At 30.0% G+C, this 12,289-nt stretch overlaps 5 protein-coding genes across 5 annotated transcripts; 2 read left to right on the top strand and 3 right to left on the bottom strand.

Moving 5' to 3' along the window:
* Positions 1-590: 590 nt before the first annotated feature.
* Positions 591-3,105, bottom strand: LOC109598496 (ankyrin repeat and death domain-containing protein 1A). Its single transcript, XM_020014408.2, has 3 exons — positions 2,788-3,105; positions 2,556-2,734; positions 591-2,168 (listed from the first exon to the last, which is right to left on the bottom strand). The coding sequence occupies exons 1-3, from the start codon at positions 2,953-2,955 to the stop codon at positions 830-832; spliced, it is 1,686 nt and encodes a 561-aa protein (XP_019869967.1). The 5' UTR covers positions 2,956-3,105; the 3' UTR covers positions 591-829.
* Positions 3,106-3,197: 92 nt separating this feature from the next.
* Positions 3,198-5,779, top strand: LOC109598483 (serendipity locus protein alpha). Its single transcript, XM_049964828.1, has 9 exons — positions 3,198-3,453; positions 3,504-3,686; positions 3,744-4,022; positions 4,075-4,396; positions 4,453-4,652; positions 4,711-4,924; positions 4,980-5,147; positions 5,200-5,481; positions 5,537-5,779. Exons 1-9 carry the CDS (start codon positions 3,343-3,345, stop codon positions 5,590-5,592), a joined length of 1,815 nt encoding a protein of 604 aa, XP_049820785.1. The 5' UTR covers positions 3,198-3,342; the 3' UTR covers positions 5,593-5,779.
* A 2-nt stretch (positions 5,780-5,781) lies between these two features.
* Positions 5,782-6,877, bottom strand: LOC109598509 (uncharacterized). The gene is made up of 5 exons (XM_049964829.1): positions 6,675-6,877; positions 6,431-6,622; positions 6,247-6,385; positions 6,056-6,197; positions 5,782-6,004 (listed from the first exon to the last, which is right to left on the bottom strand). Exons 1-5 carry the CDS (start codon positions 6,816-6,818, stop codon positions 5,926-5,928), a joined length of 696 nt encoding a protein of 231 aa, XP_049820786.1. The 5' UTR covers positions 6,819-6,877; the 3' UTR covers positions 5,782-5,925.
* A 105-nt stretch (positions 6,878-6,982) lies between these two features.
* On the top strand, positions 6,983-10,112 carry LOC109598525 (uncharacterized). Its single transcript, XM_020014437.2, has 8 exons — positions 6,983-7,178; positions 7,237-7,655; positions 7,706-7,969; positions 8,025-8,900; positions 8,956-9,136; positions 9,334-9,476; positions 9,531-9,743; positions 9,800-10,112. Exons 1-8 carry the CDS (start codon positions 7,085-7,087, stop codon positions 10,040-10,042), a joined length of 2,433 nt encoding a protein of 810 aa, XP_019869996.2. The 5' UTR covers positions 6,983-7,084; the 3' UTR covers positions 10,043-10,112.
* On the bottom strand, positions 10,049-12,038 carry LOC109598526 (alcohol dehydrogenase class-3). The gene is made up of 6 exons (XM_020014438.2): positions 11,905-12,038; positions 11,605-11,848; positions 11,333-11,553; positions 10,699-10,915; positions 10,238-10,643; positions 10,049-10,175 (listed from the first exon to the last, which is right to left on the bottom strand). The coding sequence occupies exons 1-6, from the start codon at positions 11,917-11,919 to the stop codon at positions 10,145-10,147; spliced, it is 1,134 nt and encodes a 377-aa protein (XP_019869997.1). The 5' UTR covers positions 11,920-12,038; the 3' UTR covers positions 10,049-10,144.
* Positions 12,039-12,289: the final 251 nt, after the last annotated feature.

Below are 12,289 nucleotides of genomic sequence, written 5' to 3'. Positions count from 1 at the left end.
TTCGCGATGATTCGCACGTACGGTGGTGGCTTGAGAACAGCATAAAATTTAAATTTAAACATTTTATAATTTAACAGTACTCTTATTTAGAATTTATTCTTCGTGAGATTTATATTATTTTATTAAATAAGTGACTGAATTCACTCTTCAGTGAGAAATAAGAAACATTGCACTCCAGAGAAGAGGAAAATAATATTTAACATAAAACAACAACAAATAAATGTTTCTGAGACCGCTAAAAAATGGTTACAATTCTTATTAATAATTATGAAAGAACACACTCAATTGAAAATACAATAAGAAAATGTCCTAACAATAAAACAATTTCTTTTATTAACAGACAAATTGGAAAAATCAGTAAATGATATCCTCTTTTGTCCTCCCTCTAGGTAAATAAATATTAATAAGTAATAATAAAATATGAATTTATTTTATTTAATCTTTTTTTTTATTTATTAAGGTAAAAAATGAAGAATACCAATTGGTGGAATTTAATTAGAGGTGTACATTTCCTACTAACATTAAGATAGTGTGCACATATTAAACATTCAAATAGAAAGATGTGGGATTATATAAATAAAACAACAAGGAACAATAAGATAATTTCATTTATAACAATTGTACATATACATTCCTTATTAGGAAGAAATATAACTATATAAGGAAAGCATTCAGCATAAAACAATAAACAATTTTTTTATAAAACTACAAATTCTAAGGAAAAAACGAAAGGAACAATTTTTTTTAAACAAAAATACAACAGAAATAACAGCCTTCAATCAGTAAACAAATTTATACAACAAAGCTACCGCAAATCCAAATATATTGTCTACAACATTTCAAAATCATATAAAGGTGTTTCATAAGTTAATATCTTCTTGTAGGGTTGACATAAGTTCATTGAATTTACCGTGGTTATATAATCTCCAGAAGTTTTTATATTAAATGTTTTTATTATATAATCTCTAGTTACGTTCCTTGATAAATCTAGTAATCGAGGCACTTCTTCATATCCTAATAATAAATGTTCCAGACACATAGGAACCCTATCTTTTTCAACATAAGCTTCTAATATTCTAGGAATATTACAATATCTCAACATTTGAGGTTCATTATGGATTGGCAAACCAAATTCAATGTACGTAATATATTTTTTAATAAAATCTTCCATTGTAAGTGAAGGATCATATAAGAGATGCAAAAAACTAAATGACTCTGTGATATTAATATCCATGTGAAGCCCAATTTTAAAAAGCTCACAGTAATTATAATTACTAAATATTCTATCCATTGAGGATGAACACATGTTTTTTCCATAGGAAAGAAACACACAAACAACTTCCGTTATATACCTAAGAGGAAATTCAATCCTCTGCATTTCACTAATTAAAAAATCTAAATCATTTATAAATGGCTGAACCGCATTTGTAACGTTCTCACTATCAATAATGGTGTTTATATAGTCATAAAATATGCTTATGCTCAATTGACTTTCACAAATAACTGTAAGAACACTAGAATATGGATCGTTGTGTACATATTTATTCCAAACTAATCTGAAGTTTTTTGTACTGGGTACTCGATGGCATAGTATGTCAACCACATTAAAGCACTCATTATTATTTATATGATAATTAATATTGGCACCCCTTCTGATAATCTCTTCGACAAAAGGTGTGGTGTGGGTCAAAGCGAGAGCCAGCAAAGTCATTCCTTCTGTGGTCCTTGCATTGAAATCAATGACATAATCAATGAGGGCCGTCTGGATTTCGACGTCTTCATTTATAATTGCTTTCATGAATGGTGTCAAACAATTTTCACTTTCAAGATTGGGATCTGCATTGTAATACAGCAACATACACACGACTTCAAGATTGTGAACAACGACAGCGTCATGCAGGGGAGACTCACCGCTGTAATCTAGAGCGTCGATGAACGCACCATTTTTTATTAAAAGATGCGCCAGCTCAGGCTGATTAACAGCTTTATGAAGGGGTGTAATTTCTTCGTTATTTGGAAGATTAACGTTGACGCCAGCTTGTAACAACATCTTTGCTGCTTCAGCGTGTTTGTATTTTACTGCTAGGAAAAGGGCTGTTTCCCCATAAAAGTTCCTTGAGTTTTTGAGAAGAGTCTCTTGACTTAACAGATATTCGATCATTTCCAGGCTAAAAGAATTGTTATTTACTTTCAAGGTATATGAAATGTAGTTAAAAATAGAGCAGAATTTCTTGAAAAATACACTTACAATAGGGCTGTACACTTTAATTTGAATAAATTGACTTTTTATTTAAGAAACATAATTTCTCTAAAATTTCGAGTTTTTTTAATTAATCTTAATGCAACAGATTCAATGATATAATTATTAACTTTTAATTTAAATATAATTTGATAGTTCAGAAACTTATTTATCTTTTTTCTGACAACCAATTGAAATAAAAATTATAAAAAATATTTTGACAAAATTTTAAAAAAGTTAAATTTGTGACAAAAATTTTCCATTTACTAAAAATAATATTTCCTATATGTGAAAAAATATACACTTCAATACATACTTATTCTTAAAAGCAGCAATATGAAGTGCTGTATTTCCATGATTATCATTAATATTAAGTGATTTCCCTGTTTTAACGAGTTCCTTGAGTCTTTCAATATTTCCTTCATCTACTGCGCCTAGAATTCCATTAGGAAGGCTCTGATAATATCTAAACACAGATGATAGATTAAGAGCTTCCTAAAATGTTTGAAAATTTAACGAATTGATTAATGGTTGGTGTTCAGTAATACCTCTGGTATGTCAAACAGTTCGAGGGATTCCGAATCAGATTCATTTTGTTCTGGTTGATTGTCATGGGACGAAGACTGATTAGAACTTGAAGCAACTGAATGTTGTTGAGACAATTCGTCATCGTTAGAATCTGACGAATTGTCCAAGTTTAAATTATTTTCTGCCATTTGGCAATAATCTTCTAGGCACTATTTACCTTTCTGATTTGGTTTTTAATAGATTCGTAGAAAATGACGAAATTGTTTACGCATCATAACCACAATTTTGAAAATATCGCCATGACAAAGAAGTTTTACCAACACAATAGTCACTAGTGTCAAAGTTGAGCTAATAATCTAACTTTTGCATATTTGCTCACTCAAATTAGATTTTAAGATTCACTCATATAGATACATTAAATCTTTTCAACTTATTGATGTGGTTCTATTTATTTTTTGTATTAATATAATATTATTATGATATTCCTCAAAAAATTGATCAGGGACTTTTTTATGTTGGTATTGATTTTGCTTTTGAATCGTGTTCAAATCAACGGTTGCTAGATAAACAAAACAATGAACGATTTTATTGAAAAATTAAATACGCAAATTATAATTTGTAAGAAATTTTTGGAAACATTAGATTCCAATATATTAATTAAAGAAAATGTGCTGAAATGGTTTCAAGTAAGTTGTACAAAGCTCATTTATTTATTTAATTAATTTGATGTTTTTAGGAATTGTGCTTAAATTTTACAAATATTACAACTTTGATTGTGGAATTTAAGAAATCTCTGCTGGAAACTACACATAAAGAATCAAAACAAACATTATTTCTACATTTAAAACAATGTTCAACTTTATTGTGCCTGTTAGTAAACATATTTGTGAAAGAAACTGAAATATCAGAACCCCTAACGGTAATTTGAATTAGTATCAAATAAAAACACTTAACAATAATTTATTCAATTTATTAGGAGGCAAGAAATTTTGTAACAAAACAACTGTTTTGGTGTTTGGATGGTATTTGTAACTCATTGCAAAACAAGGTCTGCGATGATCCATCCAATAATTTTATTTCATGGATGGACAAATCACTAGATAAGTTAGCTGAAATTTATGATGCTGAAGGGAGGGAGATGCAAATTGTGACCGAAGCCAAATTGCTCATTGAAGAAGTATTGTGTCATGCCATGTCGATATCCCAAATAGCTTTACCAGTTGATCAAAAGATTATCAAAGGAAGCAGCCAAGCTGTAATTTTACTAAATTAGTTTATGATATTTTCATTAAAATTTATTATTTTAGGTTTTAAATTCATTAGAGCAATTAATTAATGAAATATCAGAACCTCTAAAAAACAAGGCTATGGTTAACTTATTTGCTGATAGTTGTAATGATAAATTATGTGCATTAGAAAGCAAAGTCAACACAGCCGTTTTAAGACTAAGTTTACAGGTATTCTCTGAGTATACCCAAGCTTTACAGGAAATCCATGACTTTTGCTTCAACAGAGAAAATAGAGGACAAACTGACAAGTTGGATGTACTAGTTGCTGACTTTGATATGCATATTGACAGAATTATGCAGATTGGTCTATTTGCAGTTTCAGTAACAAGTCCTACAGAAAGTATGTATATATTGTTTAGTAAAGTGAATTTATAATAAAAAATTGTGTTCTTAAAGGAATAGTTAAGATTAGAAGTTGTTTAGCTAGTTTGGAAGGATTAGAGAGTGAATTAATACCAGCATTAACAGCAGTACTTCAAGATGATTCAGTACATAATGTTAACTTTGCACTTACATTAGAAAAGCACTGGATACAGGAATCTAAAATATTACAGGAGCTGATTTTTTTGATCATTGATCCTCTTGCTTTTTGTCAGGTATTCAGAAATTTCAACTAATTGATTTTTTTTAACTAAATTCGTTGTTCTAATGCAGGTAATTTACGAGGAAAACAAACAAATAATTGAGAAATTATCTGAAATAGTAGATAAAGGTATAAATCGAAAAGTAATTGAACCCTTCATCAAAAATTCCACAGTTCTAAAGGATTTCATGCCAATAGCAATCAAAGAATCTGAAGAATCTAATAATGTTGAACAAGGCATAAAAGATGGTAAAATCAAGAACTCTCTTACAAATTTTAAAACTGGTATGTATGTATTATTTACAACATTGTATAATTTTTATTATTTACACCAATTTAGTTTTTTATGAATTGAAAGCAGCCTGTAAAACTTTTCTAACTGACAATATAAACTCATCAAATCTTGGTAGTACAAAAATTTTAAAAAGATGCAGAGTGTTGATGACTTGCATTAAGGACATGAGGACTTACTATGTACAGCATGAAATTCCGCAGTGCACTGATACAGGTAATTTTATCTTGGTGTACATATTCAATAATTAATGTTTACATTTGTTTAGATTTACCAGAAGATACTGCCAAAGAGGTGGAAGCTCCCAAAACATTTTTTGAACATATTGTGAACAGAGGAAACCAAATTTTAAAAGATCGCAGCATACTTTACCGCAGTTCCATAAAGACTAGCGAGGATGTGAGACTAACTGCTGTTAAAAAAATAAATATTATGAAAGGCCAACGAAATAAGTCTCTTCCTTTATCTAAATTGGTTCATTTAAAAAAGTTTAGTGCTTTAGACGTTAGGAGTAAATTAGACTTAAATGAGGACAACAGCCAAATATCTGGTATTATATTTGTTATACATTTTCATTCATGTTTTATTGACAATTTTATTTTTAGATATACTTCAAGATTTATCACAAGTATCTCATTATTTACATGAAGCAACGTATTGATTTTATAAAATCTTACAAAAGAAACTGTGATTTCAATGCTGATTTTATTTGATATGTATGAAAAGGGTGGTGAAGTTGATTAATATTTAGTGTTCCATTATAAAAATGTTTCAATTCACTTGACAATTATGTTTATATATAAAATATGTTTTATATTTTAGATGTTATATATTTTTTAATCAATAAATCTGGAATTTATTTTTTATTTAAAATTTTATTAAAATAATTAACACTAGAACTTATCAGAGGCATTTTTTATATTTTTTGAATGAAAGATTTTAAAATGCCTCTGAGAACAATTTTTTGGAGGCACCAATTAGATATTATTAACAATTATTTTTTTGTTTTGACAGTTTTTCCTGAATAAACTTTTATTTTCTTCTTTGAAATGGGCCTTGAAATTGAATTTCCCCTAAAACAATATAAATTGATATAATTATTTTATCATATTTCATGAACTTACTCAGAAATTTTTAATTTTTCTTTATCACATTTTGGTTCAATTTTATCAACAACTGTTTTAGACTGACCAAATACATTCAACAATAAGTTTTCATTTTGTGGGTCATTTGAGGTTTTTTCAAATTTTACTGTCACTAAGTCTCCTGTAATAACCATAATTAATACTTTGGATTTGTTAGAAAACGTTATTACTTCTTCCAATATTGCCAAATTCCAATTTAAATTCTTCAATTTCTCTATCCTTTTTTTCTATCAAGCTTAATAAAGTTTTATTTTGATTTTCCACATATTTAATTGTGTTGATCATTGGTAAAATGATTTCTTCTGAAAACTGAACACATCAATAAACAATAACATTAATTCTTAATTAACAAACCAAGTTTGAATCTAATTTACACAACTCAAATTTATATTTGAGCCTGCTTTCAGAAATGTTGGAGTTGATGGTGAGTGAAAACACTTCTTCAGATTCATCACATTCTATATCATTTAATTCCAGTGATGAGAATAACTTAGTTATCAATGTTAAAACTGTCTCATTTGAAATTTTATATCGGGGATTGAATTCCTTAAAATTATTTATCAAGTAACATTAACATAACATATTAGTACATACATACTGCGAATTTATCAAATATTTCTTGTTTTAAGTATATTTTACCCCAAGTTTTTATAAAATTGGTCAATGTTATTTTTAATTCATTGTTTAAAATTTCTATTTTTATTAAAATTAATTTATCATGCCATGAGAATGTTTTCCACATTTTATTAATTTTATTTTCTAGTTATATAAATAATAAACGTTTTTTAACAATTTTTATACGAAATTTGATGTTTCGACAATTAAGGTTATGTTGACATAATTTTAGGAAACGTCACTATACTGTTTTTATTAATTTGTTTGGGTAGTTCAAATACTACATAACCTAATTCATCACTTTTTATGATACCGCCTTTACCAAGATTTCGCACATAGACGAGACTTTTCTTTATCCGGGATTGTCTACAGAAAAATATAAAGTTTCTCAACATGGATTTGACACACGATCTTGTTATAGTACAAGGCATACTACTAGGAATAGTAAGAAAGACTGGAGAATTTACCAAAATTAATCACAAAGGAGGTAAAAAAAATATAAAAAACTAATTTCAAATCATCTAATTGGATTTAATTTGATTTAGGAAATGAAGATAAAATTTTAACTATAGTAATGGAAATGGAAGCATGTTTGTCTTCCAAGAATTACATTAGGGATAATAAGATCAATGAGGAGTACTTAAAAAATGTTGAGGACATAGTTTTATTTTTCATTTTAAACACTAAATTCAACAATGATTTTCATTTAGAAAAATATGCTCATTTAATAAACATCATGCCACAATTATCCAAATGTGTCTTGGTACATATTGTGTATGGTTTGGATTTATGTAAAGCTTTGGCCAATGTTTTGATAAATTTGCCAGTAAAAATTACAGTTGAAATAATAGAACAAATACTAATGTGTTTAAATAAATCTGATCCTAAAGTTCAACTAACTTACTCAACAATGTTTCTAAACTCCACTGTGGATATTTTGTCTTCAAATAGTCTCACCAAAATGGTAAGTTAATTGTAAATATTTGTTCAGTTATTTATATGTAATAGTTTTAGGATGAAGATTATATAGAACAATTGAACAAATTAACATATACAATGATGGTAAATTTAACTGGTCTTCCTCCAGATAAAATCCAAAATTGGAAAAGGAGTGACATCCATGAGCACATGGGTAACAGTTTATTGAACTTATTCAATCTATTGTCAAAGTGCAACAGAAATAATGCTTTACAAGAAAAGTTTATTAAGAATATCTTGTCAACTTGTTGTTCACTTATAGGCAACATTACACTTGATGTTTTTGTTACATGGGCAGAGGTATGTATCTCTGTGTATCTTTATTTATTATCCATATTAAAATTCAAATATTCAGGTAAAATTGGAGGAACAAAGTCTACAAGAAGCAATCTCAACAAAAGCATACCTAATAATAGAAGATTTCAACAAGTACAAACCTGCTTCTCAAATGGTCAGCATGTTAGGAACAATGGCAAGAAAGCCAAAATCATTGAGTGAGCAAATATTTGAGGCTGACATTGAAACAATTATCAAAAAAATTAACAAACAAGATGCAGATCAAGAGAGATGGTATAAAGCCCTTTTGAACAGACATTTTGTCAAAAACAAGGATGCAATTGAGTGTGTGAACACTTGGGCCCATTTGTGTAAGGAGGATGATGTAATTCGTTTGTTGAATTTGACCACCCTTTCGGACGAATCGGATATTAACAAGATAGCCATCAAATGTATTGCTTTTTTGGATACCCAAAAGCTAATCTTTGTCGCCGTACGACACTTTTATCAGAATGGCTTTAAAAAAAATTTAAATGACAATGTGCACCAGCAATTGGTGATTTTGTTTAACAAGTTGGGAGGTGATGGTGACGGTGACGGATTTATGAAAGATGTCGTTTTACTGCTTATGCAAAATCCAAAGGCTGTGCTGAAGTTCATATATGAGGAATGTGTGAAGAACATTTATTATACTACCTCACTGAAGGACTTATTTGCTTCAATTAAGGAGTTGGCACAAATTGAAAACATTGGTTTAAATATATTTCATGAAATATTAAAGGAATATAAGCCATCTTCACAAAATCTCCCACAGTATATTCAACTCTTAAATACATTGTTAGAAATTAAATATTTCTCGAATATTACTGTAATTAATAAAATTATATTATCACTTATCAATGAGGAAGCACAAGGAAATATGAGTGATTTCAATGTAAATTTGCAACTGTGCAGTGTAAGTATTGCAATTTGTTTAAATTTCATTATTTTTATTTAACATTTGACTTTAGGCTCTAAAGTTAAAAGTTGAAGTTCATGAGAACTCAAAGGAATTCATTGTAACTCTGCTGAATATTATGAACAGCCAGAGGTGTACGTTTTTGGAATTTGACAATATAAAACAGGATAATGTAAAAAATGTTGTTAACATAATAAAGAACCAATGTGATGTTTCAACTGATGGATATGAAGGTATTTTATTCAGTTAATATTGTTATTTACCTAATTTATTCATTAGAAATTTATTTCATACTCAATTTTTTCTAACAATTATAACTTGACGACTATATTTTTAATTTTTTTAACAAAATTTCACTTATAGCTTTGCTGCATGTTTCATCAAGTTATGATATCACCCTATATGATTCTAATTGTAATTAATATTTCAGTTCACACCAAAAGTGAAGATATTTTTGTTAAGTTTTATGAAGATTATTTAAATTATAAATTAGGTATACAAACTATTTTAAATTACCTCTTTGAAACCTTTGATACAGATAATAATTCAGAATGTGTAACCAAACTAATACAGGTGAGAAATAAATTCTTCAATTGTTTAGTTGATGTTTAATATTGTAACTCATAGGTTTTACCCAAATGTGTGACTTCTGAGTGGCTTGAAATTGCAAAAGAAATTGACATCAAATCAGGTCCTTGCAACACAATTGAACTGTTAAGTGACGTCCTCATTCTGTTATGTCATCTAGTTAAAAGCCAAGAAGGTGGACATGAAGATCTTTTAAATCCAATTCACAGTGCCTTAAAGCACTGCATTCATAATTATGGACAGGTGCTTCAAGTATGTACAGACTAATAATAATTTATGATATTTAATACTTATTTGTACTATTTCAGCATATTATGCAAAGACAGTCTGACTTGGAAATCGACGTTTGTGTAGCCAAAAATATATGCAGAGCCTTGGAAAAATTTCCAGATAAGTTCAAATCAGAAGATGGCTTGTCACTTATCAATATCATCAATGAGTCGGCGTTAAAATCTTTGGTAAACAATGAGGACTTTGTAAAGCAAATGTTGGCCATTAAACACACTCAGATCTGCCAAACTTTATCTCAAAAAATGATTCAGAAGAAATGAAAATCATTGTTATTTTTTTGAACTTGTATTATCAACTAAATGGTAATAAACATTTCTTACAAAATTATAATATTTGGTAGAAAAATAGATCCTGTTTAAATACTAGTTACTGAATGCCAAAACGGTGCGAATGCTGAAAAATATATAAATTTAGAATTTTATTTAGAACTATTAGAATATTATCTCAGTTATTACCTTTCTCCTTTGTGCATTAAGTGGAAAGCTTCATTAATTTTATCAAATGGTAAATTATGAGAAATAAACTCGTCCAGCTTCAATTTCTTGTTCAAGTAGTCGTTTACCAATCCCGGGACACTCTCCACACTCTTCCAACCTCCAAAGGCGGTTCCTTTCCACACCCTTCCGGTGACCAGTTGGAACGGACGAGTACTGATTTCTTGTCCGGCGCCGGCTACTCCTACAATAGTGGACACACCCCAGCCTTTGTGACAGGCCTCCAAAGCCGCACGCATAGTGTGCACATTGCCCACACATTCGAACGTATAATCCAAACCTCCGTCGGTCAGTTCAACAAGCACTTCTTGAATCGGACGTTCGTAGCTCTTTGGGTTGACGAATTCGGTGAATCCAAACTTCTTGGCTGTAAATTAAGAAATAAATTAAAGTAAAATTTTAAACACTATGAATTTTATTACCGATTTCATATTTGTCGGGGTTGATGTCGACACCGATAACTTTAGAGGCTCCGGCAGCCTGGCATCCCAAGCCTACGGCCAGACCGACTGCACCCAAGCCCCAGACGGCGCACGTGCTACCCTTTTCTACTTTGGCCGTGTTCAATGCGGCTCCGTAGCCGGTTGGTACTCCGCATCCCAACAGACATACTTTATCAAGAGGCGCAGAATCGTCGATCTAGTAAACATGTTTAATATTCATAATTAATTGTTAATTCAGCAGTTAGATAATTCAAGTACAAAAATATGTACATATAATTATTACAAAAATTGTTGAGGGTTAATAAAAATTCAACCAAATTAATAAACTAATTGTCATAATATGTTATAACATTTCATAATGTTGATGTTTATATTTTTAATATCTACACATGTTGAATGAGTAGCATTAATTTATCTGATAGATAATTTTATTATATAAAATGATTATTACTTTAAGATGTGACTGACTGATAATCAGTCAAAGGTCACAAATATGAGACTTATGTTTTGTCATAAAAAATGTTGTAAACATATGTGGTATAAATTATTAACAATTAAGAAGAATGAGCATACATTCATTGATTTTAACCAAGGCAAAATATATAGAACTTACCTTAGCTATAGAAATATCGGCGACGACGGTATATTCACTGAATGTTGAAGTGCCCATGAAATGGTACAATTGTTTCCCATTGCAAGTAAATCTAGATGTACCATCGGGCATTACCCCTTGACCTTGGGTTACTCGAATTTTCTGGCACAGATTGGTCTTTGGAGACTTGCAGAACTTGCAGTCCCCACATTGTGGGACATACAAGGGGATAACTTTGTCACCTATCAAATTGCCAATAAGAAACAGTCTGACAAGTAATTAATGAAACTTACCAGGCTTGACTGATGTGACACCCTCGCCAACACTTTCAACAATACCTGCACCTTCATGGCCCAAAACCACTGGGAAAAGTCCCTCGGGGTCTTGTCCACTTAAGGTGTACGAATCCGTGTGGCACACGGCGGTGTACAAGATTTTAATTCTGACTTCGTGCGCTTTGGGCGGTGCTACTTCAATGGTTTCGATTTTTAAATCTTCCTTAGGGCCCCAAGCTACGGCAGCTTTGCAACTGATTACCTGCGTACAAATTGTTGGATTAATAACGTTAAATTATATGAATATTTGTAAAATACCTTTCCGACAGTCATGATGGAATTCTACTTAGTATTCTGCTGGATCGAGTATCAACGACTAGTGCCGGTCCCTGTATGCCGGTAATTAATAATTATTTCTCTTACGAGCTCGTAAAGTAGTAAGTAAATTTACAAGGTTAAAAAGTGTATTGCTTAATCAAAGAAATATGCTTGGAATATTATTGGTTGGGAATTTAAAATTGGAGGCAAGAACTCTTTGGTTTTAATAGGGGAGGGTATCTATAAGGAACATTTCCAAGTACTTTTAAAATTAAATATAGATTGTTATTTTAAATGTCTTTATGTTTCATAATTTTAAATATTTATTTTATATTAGTTCAGCCAACAAGTGGAAAATTACGCAATTAATTGTCGCCCTCTCATT

The sequence above is a fragment of the Aethina tumida genome, chromosome 3 (genome assembly GCF_024364675.1).
Source record: "Aethina tumida isolate Nest 87 chromosome 3, icAetTumi1.1, whole genome shotgun sequence".
Taxonomy (NCBI): Eukaryota; Metazoa; Arthropoda; class Insecta; order Coleoptera; family Nitidulidae; genus Aethina; species Aethina tumida.
This window is presented reverse-complemented; position numbering and strand designations above follow the sequence as displayed.

Coding starts and splice junctions, on each gene's coding strand:
- LOC109598526 (XM_020014438.2), bottom strand. Junction 10,916..11,332: donor CCGATATTTCTATAGCTAAG/GTAAGTTCTATA, acceptor CATGTTTACTAG/ATCGACGATTCTGCGCCTCT. Junction 10,176..10,237: donor TTAATGCACAAAGGAGAAAG/GTAATAACTGAG, acceptor TATATTTTTCAG/CATTCGCACCGTTTTGGCAT.
- LOC109598483 (XM_049964828.1), top strand. CDS start 3,343: ATGAACGATTTTATTGAAAAATTAAATACGCAAATTATAATTTGTAAG. Junction 3,687..3,743: donor AAATATCAGAACCCCTAACG/GTAATTTGAATT, acceptor TCAATTTATTAG/GAGGCAAGAAATTTTGTAAC. Junction 4,023..4,074: donor TCAAAGGAAGCAGCCAAGCT/GTAATTTTACTA, acceptor TTATTATTTTAG/GTTTTAAATTCATTAGAGCA.
- LOC109598496 (XM_020014408.2), bottom strand. CDS start 2,955: ATGGCAGAAAATAATTTAAACTTGGACAATTCGTCAGATTCTAACGAT. Junction 2,735..2,787: donor AACTGTTTGACATACCAGAG/GTATTACTGAAC, acceptor CAAACATTTTAG/GAAGCTCTTAATCTATCATC. Junction 2,169..2,555: donor ATTGCTGCTTTTAAGAATAA/GTATGTATTGAA, acceptor CAATTCTTTTAG/CCTGGAAATGATCGAATATC.
- LOC109598509 (XM_049964829.1), bottom strand. CDS start 6,818: ATGTGGAAAACATTCTCATGGCATGATAAATTAATTTTAATAAAAATA. Junction 6,623..6,674: donor AAATATTTGATAAATTCGCA/GTATGTATGTAC, acceptor AATAATTTTAAG/GAATTCAATCCCCGATATAA. Junction 6,005..6,055: donor GAAAAATTAAAAATTTCTGA/GTAAGTTCATGA, acceptor ATATTGTTTTAG/GGGAAATTCAATTTCAAGGC.
- LOC109598525 (XM_020014437.2), top strand. CDS start 7,085: ATGGATTTGACACACGATCTTGTTATAGTACAAGGCATACTACTAGGA. Junction 7,656..7,705: donor CAAATAGTCTCACCAAAATG/GTAAGTTAATTG, acceptor TAATAGTTTTAG/GATGAAGATTATATAGAACA. Junction 7,970..8,024: donor TTTTTGTTACATGGGCAGAG/GTATGTATCTCT, acceptor TCAAATATTCAG/GTAAAATTGGAGGAACAAAG.